The sequence below is a fragment of the Nerophis ophidion genome, linkage group LG01, assembly GCF_033978795.1.
Source record: "Nerophis ophidion isolate RoL-2023_Sa linkage group LG01, RoL_Noph_v1.0, whole genome shotgun sequence".
Lineage (NCBI taxonomy): Eukaryota > Metazoa > Chordata > Actinopteri > Syngnathiformes > Syngnathidae > Nerophis > Nerophis ophidion.
Genome location: NC_084611.1, coordinates 3,981,557 through 3,997,493, shown reverse-complemented (window position 1 = coordinate 3,997,493; position 15,937 = coordinate 3,981,557). Strand labels below are relative to the sequence as shown.

At 41.2% G+C, this 15,937-nt stretch overlaps 1 protein-coding gene across 1 annotated transcript in view; it reads left to right on the top strand.

Annotated features, from left to right (window-relative positions):
• The window catches only part of rnft2 (ring finger protein, transmembrane 2), a 99,327-nt gene that overhangs the window by 76,296 nt on the left and 7,094 nt on the right, over positions 1-15,937 (top strand). Inside the window, exons 7-8 of the mRNA XM_061894285.1 lie at positions 6,180-6,329; positions 15,206-15,271. Of these exons, the coding sequence (XP_061750269.1) occupies positions 6,180-6,329; positions 15,206-15,271 (216 nt within the window). The remainder of the gene's footprint in view (positions 1-6,179; positions 6,330-15,205; positions 15,272-15,937) is intronic.

The following is a 15,937-nucleotide window of genomic DNA, read 5'->3' as shown; positions in this document are numbered from 1 at the left end:
AAACTCAAAATTGCGCTCTACCGCCCCCCTAGGAATACAACACGGACAAACTGCTCCTAGGAAGAAAACACAGACAAAACTGCCTGTAACTTCCGGTAGGAATGTCGGAGGGACATGAAACAAAAAACACTATGTAGGTCTCACTTAGACCTACATTTTAATAATTAACATACTTTAGCAAAAATCAACAGGAAGTTTGATATTTTCACTTCAATACAACAACTGCATTACTTTCACAATGCATTAGATTCTCAAAATAGTGGCTCCAAGGCGTCTTCTAACGCTTATCCGGCCGTGGGTCTCGGGGGCAGCAGCCAAAGGCGGACCCGACCAACGCTGCTTGCAGCTTTAATTCTTTCTTTATTCCACACCTATGCGCACCTATGCGCTGTAATTTGACCCCCTTAACATGCTTCAAAACTCACCAAATTTGACACACACGTCGGTCTGGCATGCTTTCCCAACTTATTAGGCAGCCAAACCAGAAAAATCAAAATTGCGCGCTAGCGCCCCCTAGGAAGGAAAGAAAAACAGACTGCTTGTAACTTCCGTTAGGAATGTCGTGGAGACATGAAACAAAAACCTCTATGTAGGACTGACTTAGACCTAGATTCCCCATTAGAAACTTCTACACCTAAAATCAACAGGAAGTATGCAAAAACCCCTTCAAAACAAAATTTTTGCAAAAAATACATTTTTTGCCTCTTTCAGCTGTAATTTGACCCCCTTAAAATGCTTCAAAACTCACCAAACTTGGCACACACATCAGGACTGGCAGAAATTTCGATCTAATGAAAAAAACAAAAAAAAACTCAAAATGGAGCTTTTGCGCAATTTTTGAATAAAACACAGAAAAAACTCCTTATAGGAAGAAAACACAGACAAAACTGCTTGTAACTTCCGGTGGGAATGCCGGAAAGACATGAAACAAAAACTTCAATGTAGGTCTCACTTAGACCTACATTTTAAAATTGACATTCTTCAGCAAAAATCAACAGTAAGTTAAAAATTACCCCTTCAAAATAAAAGTTTTGTAAACACCCGTCCCCTTTTTTCAACAGCAAGCTTCAAACTCGCACAGGAGAGAAATTGAACCCTTCTGATTAAAAGTATAGAACAGAGTTTTGATTACTGCTCCGGTTTTGAATTTACACGCCTTCAAAGAACCCCTGCGCAAAGTTACCTCAAAAAGGTCATTTTTGCCTCTTCGAGCTGTAATTTGACCCCTTTAAAATGCTTCAAAGTGCAAGTTAAAGCTCTACTATGCTAAGCGAAAGCCATTTATCAACAACATCCAGAAACGCCGATCTGTAATTTGACCCCCTTAACATGCTTCAAAACTCACCAAATTTTACACACACATCGGGACTGGCGAAAATTGCCATCTAATAAAAAATTAAACCCCAAAAATCTAAATTGCGCTCTAGAGCCCCCTAGGAAAAAACCCAGACAAAACTGCTCGTAACTTCTGTTAGGAATGTTGTAGAGACATGAAACAAAGACCTCTATGTAGGTCTGACTTAGACCAGGGCTTGGCAGCGGCCAAAGGCGGACCCGACCAACGCTGCTTGCAGCTTTAATTCGGATTTTCCCTGATTGCATGGCAACAGCTGTTTCTAAAGGGAAGGGGGGTCGTAAACTGCCGTCGCCTTTGGTTACACAACAGTTCAAAGAAAAAGGTCGCCTGGAGGGGGTCAGGTCTTGCTTCCTGTTTGCTTTGTGGATCTCGGGTCAAGACAAAATCTTCCTGTGGGTCACAAAACATCAAAGAAACCGACACCTTCATGTCGCTCCCCATCCTACACAGTGGAGTTCTACATGCCTTTTGATTGGTAAGATCAAAGACAGCTTTTGTCTGCTCGCCGGGAACCCATCGAAACACAAAGTTTTGTGATGACTTAGGTATAATTATGCTGACATTAACATTTTAGGTAGACCACAAGGAAGAACATATCCCCCCCTTTTAAATCGGTTATCGCAGCTATTTTTGTGTGGACAAAAGAGTGTCAGTAATGGCCGGTGGAAAAAACCAGAAACACAACAACTCCTTGGCCGCCGTCCAAAACTGAAATGTGAGACTTTGGCGTGGGCGTGATGACGGCCACGGTAAGACAGGAGGCTGCGGGGACAATGAGGAAGATGAATTAGAAAGTCTTCCCACAGCCATCCATCTCTGTCAGGAAGTCGTTAAACCCGCCAACAAGTCCGCCGCCCTTTTTGCTTAACGTCTGCCGACTCGCGGCTAACACCCCCCCACCCCCCACCCCCCCGCTACCGTGGCATTAGCGCGGAGCGGGTGGATAGCGCCGCTGGCGTCTTAGGATAGGATAGGATAGGTCCTTGTTGCTTTGTTGTCATTGCACAAGTACAACAAAACTTAGTTTTCAGCACAAACCCGTTGAAAATGAGACCAATCAATCAATCAATGTTTATTTATATAGCCCCAAATCACAAATGTCTCAAAGGACTGCACAAATCATTACGACTACAACATCCTCGGAAGAACCCACAAAAGGGCAAGGAAAACTCACACCCAGTGGGCAGGGAGAATTCACATCCAGTGGGACGCCAGTGACAATGCTGACTATGAGAAACCTTGGAGAGGACCTCAGATGTGGGCAACCCCCCCCCCCCCTCTAGGGGACCGAAAGCAATGGATGTGGAGCGGGTCTAACATGATACTGTGAAAGTTCAATCCATAGTGGCTCCAACACAGCCGCGAGAGTTCAGTTAAAGCGGATCCAAGACAGCAGCGAGAGTCCCGCCCACAGGAAACCATCTCAAGCGGAGGCGGATCAGCAGCGTAGAGATGTCCCCAACCCATACACAGGCGAGCGGTCCATCCTGGGTCCCGACGAGCGGTCCATCCTGGGTCTCGACTCTGGACAGCCAGTACTTCAACAACCCCCCGCCCCCCCTCTAGGGGACCGAAAGCAATGGATGTCGAGCGGGTCTAACATGATACTGTGAAAGTTCAATCCATAGTGGCTCCAACACAGCCGCGAGAGTTCAGTTAAAGCGGATCCAAGACAGCAGCGAGAGTCCCGTCCACAGGAAACCATCTCAAGCGGAGGCGGATCAGCAGCGTAGAGATGTCCCCAACCGATACACAGGCGAGCGGTCCATCCTGGGTCTCGACTCTGGACAGCCAGTACTTCATCCATGGTCATCGGACCGGACCCCCTCCACAAGGGAGGGGGGGACATAGGAGAAAAAAGAAAAGAAGCGGCAGATCAACTGGTCTAAAAAGGAGGTCTATTTAAAGGCTAGAGTATACAGATGAGTTTTAAGGTGAGACTTAAATGCTTCTACTGAGGTAGCATCTCGAACTGTTACCGGGAGGGCATTCCAGAGTACTGGAGCCCGAACGGAAAACGCTCTATAGCCCGCAGACTTTTTTTGGGCTCTAGGAATCACTAATAAGCCGGAGTCTTTTGAAGGCAGATTTCTTGCCGGGACATATGGTACAATACAATCGGCAAGATAGGATGGAGCTAGACCAAACAGTGTACAGAGTTACAGAACAGGAACGCTGATGGGTCGCCACAAGATGGGGAAAAAGGTCAACGCTGGGGAAGGATGAGTAAAAAAATACAATCCAGGCTGGGCTCCAAAGGGGGCCCAGTCTGGAGTGGGAAAAAAAGTTCTGTATACAAATTACAGTGTACATGTTGAGATACCTCGCAACAGAGGGAGGGGAGTGGGATGGGGCGAGGGTCACCAATTTGTAAGCAAATTGTCGATTTAGGGATTCTACCATCTACGGTCCGTAAAATCATCAAAAGGTTCAGAGAATCTGGAGAAATCACTGCACGTAAGTGATGATATTACGTACTTTTGATCCCTCAGGCGGTACTGCATCAAAAACCGACATCAGTGTGTAAAGGATATCACCACATGTGCTCAGGAACACTTCATAAAACCACTGTCAGTAACTACAGTTGGTCGCTACATCTGTAAGTGCAAGTTAAAACTCAGCTACGCAAAGCAAAACCCATTTATCAACAACATCCAGGAACGCCGCCGGCTTGGCTGGGCCCGAGCTCACCTAAGATGGACTGACGCAAAGTGGAAAAGTGTTCTGTGGTCTGACGAGTCCACCTTTCAAATTATATTTGGAAACTGTGGACGTGGTGTCCTCCAGAACAAAGAGGAAAATAACCATCCGGATTGTTATAGGTGCAAAGTGTAAAAGCCAGCATGTGTGAAGGTATGGGGGTGTATTAGTGCCCAAGGCATGGGTAACTTACACATCTGTGAAGGCACCATTAATGCTGAATGGTACATACAGGTTTTGGAGCAACATATGTTGCCATCCAAGCAACGTTATCATGGACGCCCCTGCTTATTTCAGCAAGACAATGCCAAGCCACGTGTTATAACAGCATTGTTTCGTAGTAAAAGAGTGCGGGTACTTTCCTGGCCCGCCTGCAGTCCAGACCTGTCTCCCATGGGTAATGTGTGGCGTATTATGAAGCGTAAAATACGACAGCGGAGACTTTTGTAGGACTGAAGCTCTACATAAAACAAGAATGGGAAAAAAATTCCACTTTCAAAGCTTCAACAATTAGTTTCCTCAGTTCCCAAACGTTTATTGAGTGTTGTTAAAAGAAAAGGTGATGTAACACTGTGGTGAACATGCCCTTTCCCAACTACTTTGGCACGTGTTGCAGCCATGAAATTCTAAGTTAATGATTATTTGCAAAAAAAAAATCAAGTTTATGAGTTTGAACATGAAATATGTTGTCTTTGTAGCATATTCAACTGAATATGGCTTGAAAAGGATTTGCAAATCATTGTATTCTGTTTATATTTACATCTAACACCATTTCCCAACTCATATGGAAACGGGGTTTGTAAATTAAAATGTCTTGTAGGCCAGTGAAAATAAATTTAGCTTTTCACTCTAAATTGTCTTTGACTGGTCCTCAAGTTTATCCTGCAGTCCAGACCTGTCTCCCATGGAAAATGTGTGGCGATTATGAAGCGTAAAATACGACAGCGGAGACTTTTGTAGGACTGAAGCTCTACATAAAACAAGAATGGGAAAAAATTCCACTTTCAAAGCTTCAACAATTAGTTTCCTCAGTTCCCAAACGTTTATTGAGTGTTGTTAAAAGAAAAGGTGATGTAACACAGTGGTGAACATGCCCTTTCCCAACTACTTTGGCACCTGTTGCAGCCATGAAATTCTAAGTTAATTATTATTTGCAAAAAAAATAAAAATAAAGTTTATGAGTTTGAACATCAAATATGTTGTCTTTGTAGCATATTCAACTGAATATGGCTTGAAAAGGATTTGCAAATCATTGTATTCTGTTTATATTTACATCTAACACAATTTCCCAACTCGTATGGAAACTAGGTTTGTAACTTAAAATGTTTTGTAGGCCAGTGAAAATAAATTTAGCTTTTCGCTCTAAATTGTCTATGACTGGTCCTCAAGTTCATCCTGCAGTCCAGACCTGTCTCCCACGGGAAATGTGTGGCGATTATGAAGCGTAAAATACGACAGCGGAGACTTTTGAAGGACTGAAGCTCTACATAAAACAAGAATGGGAAATAATTCCACTTTCAAAGCTTCAACAATTAGTTTCCTCAGTTCCCAAACGTTTATTGAGTGTTGTTCAAAGAAAAGGTGATGTAACACCGTGATGAACATGCCCTTTCCCAACTACTTTGGCACCTGTTGCAGCCATGAAATTCTAAGTTAATGATTATTTGCCACAAAAAAAAAATAAAGTTTATGAGTTTGAACATCAAATATGTTGTCTTTGTAGCATATTCAACTGAATATGGCTTGAAAAGGATTTGCAAATCATTGTATTCTGTTTATATTTACATCGAACACAATTTCCCAACTCATATGGAAACTGGGTTTGTAACTTAAAATGTTTTGTAGGCCAGTGAAAATAAATTTAGCTTTTCACTCTAAATTGTCTATGACTGGTCCTCAAATTCATCCTGCAGGATGTCTTTCTTTCGCCTGCCTGGACGACGGCCACGTTTGTGCTGTAAAGCTTTTAATTCCACGCTGCGAGATAGAAAGAGTGGCCTGAAGCACGTTTCTCCGCCACGTTTTCGTCTTCCAAGTTGATTTCCCAGAGAGAGGATGTCAAGTTAAAAACTAAAAAAAAGCATCCTTTTTAGATGAGATGTTCAACTTTGCTGTTTCCCAGGGCAAGTTCTACCTGCTGATGGAGGAGCTGAGTCAGCTGTTTCGTGCGCTGGTGCCGGTCCAGCTGTGGTACAAATACATCATGGGGGAGGACCCCTCCAGCAGCTACTTCCTGGGGGCCACACTCATCATCATCTACAGCCTCTGCAAGGTGCTCACCTTACTTGCCTACCATTTGAAAAATTATTATTTTCAAATTAATCGCCATTCTTATTCGTAACCATTCTTAATCGTTTAAAAAAAATCCCAAATCTATTAATATTTTTAGTTATTTTTTTTGTGTCCGTCCTGTCCAGACACTCACAATCTCATTGTAGTTGTAGACTTTATTTACTTATTTGGGTTGGACTTTGATTTCATGTTTGGGTGGAATTTTACCCAGCAGGCACAAGACGTGACAACGACGTTGAGAACTGGTGGAGTTTGGTCCTGATGTTGAACAACACAAATACAACGTTGAAACAACATGCTTTTTAACAACGTTTAATCAATGTCGGGTTCTGACGTTGATTGGATCGTTGAATTTTGGTCATTTTCCAACCAATATTCTACAACCCAAACGTGACGTTGAAACAACATGCTTTTTAACGACGTTTAATCAATGTTGGGTTCTTACGTTGATTGGACCATTGAATTTTGGTCATTTTCCAACCAATATTCTCCAGCACAAATACAACGTTAGAACAACATGCTTTTTGACGACTTGTATTCAATGTTTGGTTCTGACGTTGATTTAACATTGAAATTTGGTCATTTTCCAACCAATATTATACAACGTTGAAACAACATGCTTTTTAAAAACGTTTATTCAATGTCGGGTTCTTACGTTGATTGGATCATTGAATTTTGGTCATTTTCCAACCAATATTCTACAACCCAAACGTGACGTTGAAACAACATGCTTTTTAACAACGTTTATTCAATGTCGGGTTCTGACGTTGATTTAACATTGAATTTTGGTCATTTTCCAACCAATATTCTCCAGCACAAATACAACGTTAGAACACATGCTTTTTAACAATGTTTATTCAACGTTGGAGTCTGACGTTGATTTAACTTTGAAATTTGGTCAATTTTATAACCAATATTCTACAACGTTGAAACAACATGCTTTTTGACGACATTTATTCAATGTCAGCTTCTGACATTGATTGGACCATTGAATTTTGGTCATTATCCAACCAATATTCTACAACGTTGAAACAACATGCTTTTTGACAACTTTTATTCAATGTTGGGTTCTGACGTTGATTTAACTTTGAAATTTGGTCAATTTTATAACTAATATTCTACAACGTTGAAACAACATGCTTTTTGACAACTTTTATTCAATGTTGGGTTCTGACGTTGATTTAACTTTGAAATTTGGTCATTTTCCAAGTAATATTCTACAACGTTGAAACAACATGCTTTTTGACGACATTTAAACAATGTCAGCTTCTGACATTGATTGGACCATTGAATTTTGGTCATTTTCCAACCAATATTATATAATATTGAAACAACATGCTTTTTAAAAACGTTTATTCAATGTCAAGTTATGACATTGATTGGACCATTGAATTTTGGTCATTTTCCAACCAATATTCTCCAGCACAAATACAACGTTAGAACAACATGCTTTTTGACGACATTTAAACAATGTTGGGTTTTGACGTTGATTTAACATTGAAATTTGGTCATTTTCCAACCAATATTCTACAACACAAATACAACATTGAAACAACATGCTTTTTGACGACATTTAAACAATGTCAGCTTCTGACATTGATTGGACCATTGAATTTTGGTCATTTTCCAACCAATATTCTCCAGCACAAATACAACGTTAGAACAACATGCTTTTTAACAATGTTTATTCAACGTTGGAGTCTGACGTTGATTTAACTTTGAAATTTGGTAATTTTCCAACCAATATTCTACAACGTTGAAACAACATGCTTTTTGACAACTTTTATTCAATGTTGGGTTCTGACGTTGATTTAACATTGAAATTTGGTCATTTTCCAACCAATATTCTACAACACAAATACAACATTGAAAGAACATGCTTTTTGACGACATTTAAACAATGTCAGCTTCTGACATTGATTGGACCATTGAATTTTGGTCATTTTCCAACCAATATTATACAACGTTGAAACAACATGCTTTTTAACGACGTTTAATCAATGTCGGGTTCTTACGTTGATTGGACCATTGAATTTTGGTCATTTTCCAACCAATATTCTCCAGCACAAATACAACGTTAGAACAACATGCTTTTTGACGACGTTTATTCAACGTTGGAGTCTGACGTTGATTTAACTTTGAAATTTGGTCAATTTTATAACCAATATTCTACAACGTTGAAACAACATGCTTTTTGACGACATTTAATCAATGTTGGGTTCTGACGTTGATTTAACATTGAAATTTGGTCATTTTCCAATCAATATTATATAACGTTGAAACAACATGCTTTTTAAAAACGTTTATTCAATGTCAAGTTATGACATTGATTGGACCATTGAATTTTGGTCATTTTCCAACCAATATTCTCCAGCACGAACACAACGTTAGAACAACATGCTTTTTAACGACGTTTATTCAACATTGGAGTCTGGCGTTGATTTAACTTTGAAATTTGGTCATTTTCCAACCAATATTCTTCAACGTTGAAACAACATGCTTTTTGACAACTTTTATTCAATGTCGGGTTCTGACGTTGATTTAACTTTGAAATTTGGTGATTTTCCAACCAATATTCTACAACACAAATACAACATTGAAACAACATGCTTTTTAACGACGTTTAATCAATGTCGGGTTCTGACGTTGATTTAACTTTGAAATTTGGTGATTTTCCAACCAATATTCTACAACACAAATACAACATTGAAACAACATGCTTTTTAACGACGTTTAATCAATGTCGGGTTCGGACATTGATTGAACCATTTAATTTTGGTCATTTTCCAACCAATATTCTACTACTCAAAAACAACGTTGAAACAACTATTTTTTTTGACAACGTTTAACCATCGTCAGTTTCCAAAGTTTATTTTACCATTGACTTTTGGTTATTTCCCAACCAATATTCTACAACACAAACACAACGTTTGAAAACATTGTTTTTGACAACGTTGATTCAATGTCAGGTTGTGACTTTGATTCGACCGTTGAAATTTGGTCATTTCCCAACCAATATTCTACAATACAAACACAACATTATTTTTGACAACGTTTATTCAATCTCAGGTTGTGACGTTGATTTGACCATTAAATTTTGGAAATGTTGAAATTGCCTTGTAAAATCGAGAATGCTAATCAGTAGCATGTTGATGGCAAAGCTAATGTATATTAGCATCAAGCTAGTGCATTTCTGGAAAAGTGGAGCCTTACTTTACTCCCGTTGGAGCGTTTTTGAGCCAACTGCTTTGTCGGTATTGAAAATCTCAACATTATCGCTCTCAGTGCTGCTGGAGTGATCACCCGGCTATCAAGTACTGTAGGATGGCACCGTCTGATTCAGTCGGTGCAAAAAAAATACCAAATTAAATGTTTTTTTCCCCTTTTTGATTTGGAACAACTTGCAAAGGAGGGCTGTTTATTAGCGGGGGTCTTAAATAGCTGTCCTATCATATAGCATGCATGCTAGCATACAACAAAATCGCTAAATCTGACCAATCAGAATCCACTCTAAAACTCCTTCGCTGGAATCTTCAAGGGGTTTTATGAATCCAAACAGGGCAAAATGGTTTGGAGACAGCCCTTCGCAAGAAAGCCAGAGTCATGTTTCTGTCACAGCAGCTGCAGGAAGGAATTCCCCTGAAAGCAGAAGTTTCCATGTCATAAAAAGGCACAATAGGGATGTCAAAGTTTCTCATCACAGTTCTGACTAAAATGACCCATGGTATCATTATTATTACGGTATGTGCTTCAAATCTATAAGCCGCAGATATATATATGTTGGGAAATGAGTTATTTACACAGAAATATTCTGTAAATGTTCATTTACATGCCTCAATTGTTTCCAAACGATATCTGTAACACGGCAGTAGAACGGCTGATTAAACAAAACAGAAGCCATGGACAACCATCTGAAGAGACTCTGTAAGTCCACGGTGACGTTGCGAAACTGAAACAATACAAAAAGAATGCCATCGTAAGTTACAAATACTAACGCAGACACTCGTAAACGGGTTAGCATTTTAGCTAAAGCTAACGACGCGAGCTTGATTACGTTACGATCGCTGGTACAAATTCGCATGGAAACACAAGTAAGAGTTGTTTTAGTTATATTGTAAAACTTTGTAAGACTCTATACAAGGAGTAACGCCGTGGATGGCTAGAAGACGGAATGGCACTTTTATTTCCGGTCGAAATCTCAGTTCTAGCATTAGTTTCAAGATTTCTGCATTTACCACACATTTTAATCACGCGGCTATCGAACGATACGAAACAACATGTATTTACCATATTTTCCGGACGATAGAGCGCACCAGCATATAAGCCGCTCCCACTAAAAAAAAATTCCATATATTAATCGCACCTGACTATGAGTCGCAGCTATATGTTGTGAAATGTTTTATTCACACAAAAATATTTTGTAAATGTTTATTTACATACCCAAATTGTTTCCAAACGGTGTCTGTAAAACGGCAGTAAAACGGCCGATCAAACAAAACAGAATCCGTTGACAACCAGCTGAACAGACTCCGTAAGTCCACGGTGACGTTGCGAAACTGAAACAATACGGAAAGAACGCCATCGTAAGTTACAAATACTAACGAAGACACTCGTAAACGTGTTAGCATTTCAGCTAAAGCTAACGACGCGAGCTTGATTACGTTACGATAGCTGGTACAAATTCGCATGGAAACACAAGTAAGAGTTGTTTTAGTTATATTGTAAAACTTTGTAAGACTCTATACAAGGAGTAACGCCGTGGATGGCTAGAAGACGGAATGGCACTTTTATTTCCGGTCGAAATCTCAGTTCTAGCATTAGTCTCAAGATTTCTGCGTCTACCACACATTTTAATCTCGCGGCTTTCGAACGATACGAAACAACATGTATTTACCATATTTTCCGGACGATAGAGCGCACCAGCATATAAGCCACTCCCACTAAAAAAATGTTCCATATATTAATCGCACCGGACTATGAGTCGCAGCTATATGTTGTGAAATGTTTTATTCACACAAAAATATTTTGTAAATGTTTATTTACATACCCAAATTGTTTCCAAACGGTGTCTGTAAAACGGCAGTACAACGGCTGATCAAACAAAACAGAAGCCGTTGACAATCAGTGGAAGAGACTCCGTAAGTCCACGGTGACGTTGCGAAACTGAAACAATACGAAAAGAACGCCATCGTAAGTTACAAATACTAACGAAGACACTCGTAAACGTGTTAGCATTTCAGCTAAAGCTAACGACGCGAGCTTGATTACGTTACGATAGCTGGTACAAATTCGCATGGAAACACAAGTAAGAGTTGTTTTAGTTATATTGTGAAACTTTGTAAGACTCTATACAAGGAGTAATGCCGTGGATGGCTAGAAGACGGAATGGCACTTTTATTTCCGGTCGAAATCTCAGTTCTAGCATTAGTTTCAAAATTTCTGCGTCTACCACACATTTTAATCTCGCGGCTATCGAACGATACGAAACAACATGTATTTACCATATTTTCCGGACGATAGAGCGCACCAGCATATAAGCCGCTCCCACTAAAAAAATGTTCCATATATTAATCGCACCGGACTATGAGTCGCAGCTATATGTTGTGAAATGTTTTATTCACACAAAAATATTTTGTAAATGTTTATTTACATACCCAAATTGTTTCCAAACGGTGTCTGTAAAACGGCCGATCAAACAAAACAGAATCCGTTGACAATCAGCTGAACAGACTCCGTAAGTCCACGGTGACGTTGCGAAACTGAAACAATACGAAAAGAATGCCATGGTAAGTTACAAATACTAACGCAGACAGCCGTAAACGTGTTAGCATTTCAGCTAAAGCTAACGACGCGAGCTTGATTACGTTACGATCGCTGGTACAAATTCGCATGGAAACACAAGTAAGAGTTGTTTTAGTTATATTGTAAAACTTTGTAAGACTCTATACAAGGAGTAACGCCGTGGATGGCTAGAAGACGGAATTGCACTTTTATTTCCGGTCGAAATCTCAGTTCTAGCATTAGTCTCAAGATTTCTGCGTCTACCACACATTTTAATCTCGCGGCTATCAAACGATACGAAACAACATGTATTTACCATATTTTCCGGACGATAGAGCGCACCAGCATATAAGCCGCTCCCACTAAAAAAATGTTCCATATATTAATCGCACCGGACTATGAGTCGCAGCTATATGTTGTGAAATGTTTTATTCACACAAAAATATTTTGTAAATGTTTATTTACATACCCAAATTGTTTCCAAACGGTGTCTGTAAAATGGCAGTGAAACGGCCGATCAAACAAAACAGAAGCCGTTGACAATCAGCTGAACAGACTCCGTAAGTCCACGATGACGTTGCGAAACTGAAACAATACGAAAAGAATGCCATCGTAAGTTACAAATACTAACGCAGACACTCGTAAACGTGTTAGCATTTCAGCTAAAGCTAACGACGCGAGCTTGATTACATTACGATCGCTGGTACAAATACGCATGGAAACACAAGTAAGAGTTGTTTTAGTTATATTGTAAAACTTTGTAAGACTCTATACAAGGAGTAACGCCGTGGATGGCTAGAAGACGGAATTGCACTTTTACCTACGGTCGAAATCTCAGTTCTAGCATTAGTTTCAAGATTTCTGCGTCTACCACACATTTTAATCTCGCGGCTATCGAACGATACGAAACAACATGTATTTACATTATTTTCCGAACGATAGAGCGCACCAGCATATAAGCCACTCCCACTAAAAAAATGTTCCATATATTAATCGCACCGCACTATGAGTCGCAGCTATATGTTGTGAAATGTTTTATTCACACAAAAATATTTTGTAAATGTTTATTTACATACCCAAATTGTTTCCAAACGGTGTCTGTAAAACGGCCGATCAAACAAAACAGAAGCCGTTGACAACCAGCTGAACAGACTCCGTAAGTCCACGGTGACGTTGCGAAACTGAAACAATACGAAAAGAACGCCATCGTAAGTTACAAATACTAACGAAGACACTCGTAAACGTGTTAGCATTTCAGCTAAAGCTAACGACGCGAGCTTGATTACGTTACGATCGCTGGTACAAATTCGCATGGAAACACAAGTAAGAGTTGTTTTAGTTATATTGTAAAACTTTGTAAGACTCTATACAAGGAGTAACGCCGTGGATGGCTAGAAGACGGAATTGCACTTTTACCTACGGTCGAAATCTCAGTGCGGATGGTGTTCTGCTGACCTCAACTGCGGATGTTGTGGATAGGTGGAAGGAATACTTCGAAGACCTCCTCAATCCCACCAACACGTCTTCCTTTGAGGAAGCGATGCCTGGGGAATCTGTGGTGGACTCTCCTATTTCTGAGGCTGAGGTCGCTGAGGTAGTTAAAAAGCTCGTCGGTGGCAAGGCCCCAGGGGTGGAGGAGATCCACCCGGAGTTCCTTAAGGCTCTGGATGCTGTGGGGCTGTTTTGGTTGACAAGACTCTGCAGCATCGCGTGGACATCGGAGGCGGTACCTCTGGATTGGCAGACCAGGGTGGTGGTTCCTCTCTTTAAGAAGGGGGACCGGAGGGTGTGTTCCAACTATGGTGGGATCACACTCCTCAGCCTTCCCGGTAAGGTTTATTCAGGTGTACTGGAGAGGAGGCTACGCCGGATAGTCGAACCTCGGATTCAGGAGGAATCTGGTCGTGGAACTGTGGACCAGCTCTATACTCTGGGCAGGGTTCTTGAGGGTGCATGGGAGTTTGCCCAACCAGTCTACATGTGCTTTGTGGACTTGGAGAAGGCATTGGACCGTGTCCCTCGGGAAGTCCTGTGGGGAGTGCTCAGAGAGTATGGGGTATCGGACTGTCTTATTGTGGTGGTCCACTCCCTGTATGATCAGTGTCAGAGCTTGGAAGTCGGACCAGTTTCCAGTGAAGGTTGGACTCCGCCAAGGCTGTCCTTTGTCACCCATTCTGTTCAGAACTTTTATGGACAGAATTTCTAGGCGCAGTCAAGGCGTTGAGGGGTTCCGGTTTGGTGACCGCAGGATTAGGTCTCTGCTTTTTGCAGATGATGTGGTCCTGATGGTTTCATCTGGCCGGGATCTTCAGCTCTCACTGGATCGGTTCGCAGCCGAGTGTGAATCAACCGGAATGAGAATCAGCACCTCCAAGTCCGAGTCCATGGTTCTCGCCCGGAAAAGGGTGGAGTGCCATCTCCGGGTTGGGGAGGAGACCCTGCCCCAAGTGGAGGAGTTCAAGTACCTCGGAGTCTTGTTCACGATTGAGGGAAGAGTGGATGGTGAGATCGACAGGCGGATCGGTGCGGCGTCTTCAGTAATGCGGACGTTGTATCGATCCGTTGTGGTGAAGAAGGAGCTGAGCCGGAAGGCAAAGCTCTCAATTTACCGGTCGATCTACGTTCCCATCCTCACCTATGGTCATGAGCTTTGGGTCATGACCGAAAGGATAAGATCACGGGTACAAGCGGCCCAAATGAGTTTGGGTCTCTCCCTTAGAGATAGGGTGAGAAGCTCTGCCATCCGGGAGGAACTCAAAGTAAAGCCGCTGCTCCTCCACATGGAGAGGAGCCAGATGAGGTGGTTCGGGCATCTGGTCAGGATGCCACCCCAACGGTGTTTAGGGCACGTCCAACCGGTAGGAGGCCACGGGGAAGACCCAGGACACGTTGGGAAGACTATGTCTCCCGGCTGGCCTGGGCCTGGGAAGTCCGGGCTTCCCTGCTTAGGCTGTTGCCCCCGCGACCCGACCTCGGATAAGCGGAAGATGATGGATGGATGGATGGATATATACATCTATATTTAGCGTATTGGTTCAAATGTCATCCCTAAAGAGTTGTTGTCTTCTCCTGCAGTCTTTCGACATCTGCGGCCGAGCGTCCGCCCTCCACAAGGCCGTCTTGTTGCTGTGCCGTCCTCAGGTGAGACCCCACAACTGTCCACACTGCAGCCAGGATGTTGGTGACTGCTGCAAACTCTGTAGCTTCTCAGGCACATCATATAATGCAGGGGGTGTCCAGAGTGCGGCCCGCAGATAAACGTTTACCGGCCCGCCACACATTCTGCAAAAACAAAAACAAAAACATTTAAAAAAAGTGTAATGAGGTGAAATTTAATGAGAAAAAGTGGTAATGTTGACACAAAGTTGCCATGCAGGCAGTTGTTTTTGTTCCTTTTGGCTTTATTTTCTTTTTTTTTCCATTGCTCAAAAAAAAAGGACAAAAAAATCTATGTTGTAATGAATTATTACTTAAAAATGATCACTTGTGGAAGAAATATTGCATAAGTTGTGTGGTTGCCGTTTAAAAACATCAAAGTTTTGACCAAAGAGCATAAAACAAACAAAATAATAGTTCAAACTTAAAATCCACAGATATATCGGAAGTTGATCTTAATATTTATGTGTTAAAAGTTAGAACAAAACTAATAAAAATGTATCATTTTATGAGTGGGGAACCTTTGGGATCTCAAATATATTTAGGAGGATTTTATTGAACTTTTCACTGTGATTACTCAAAAATATTAAATAATTAAAATTAATGTTGTCCTGCATTATTGATCTTTGAGGACTTTAATTGTTAAATAAA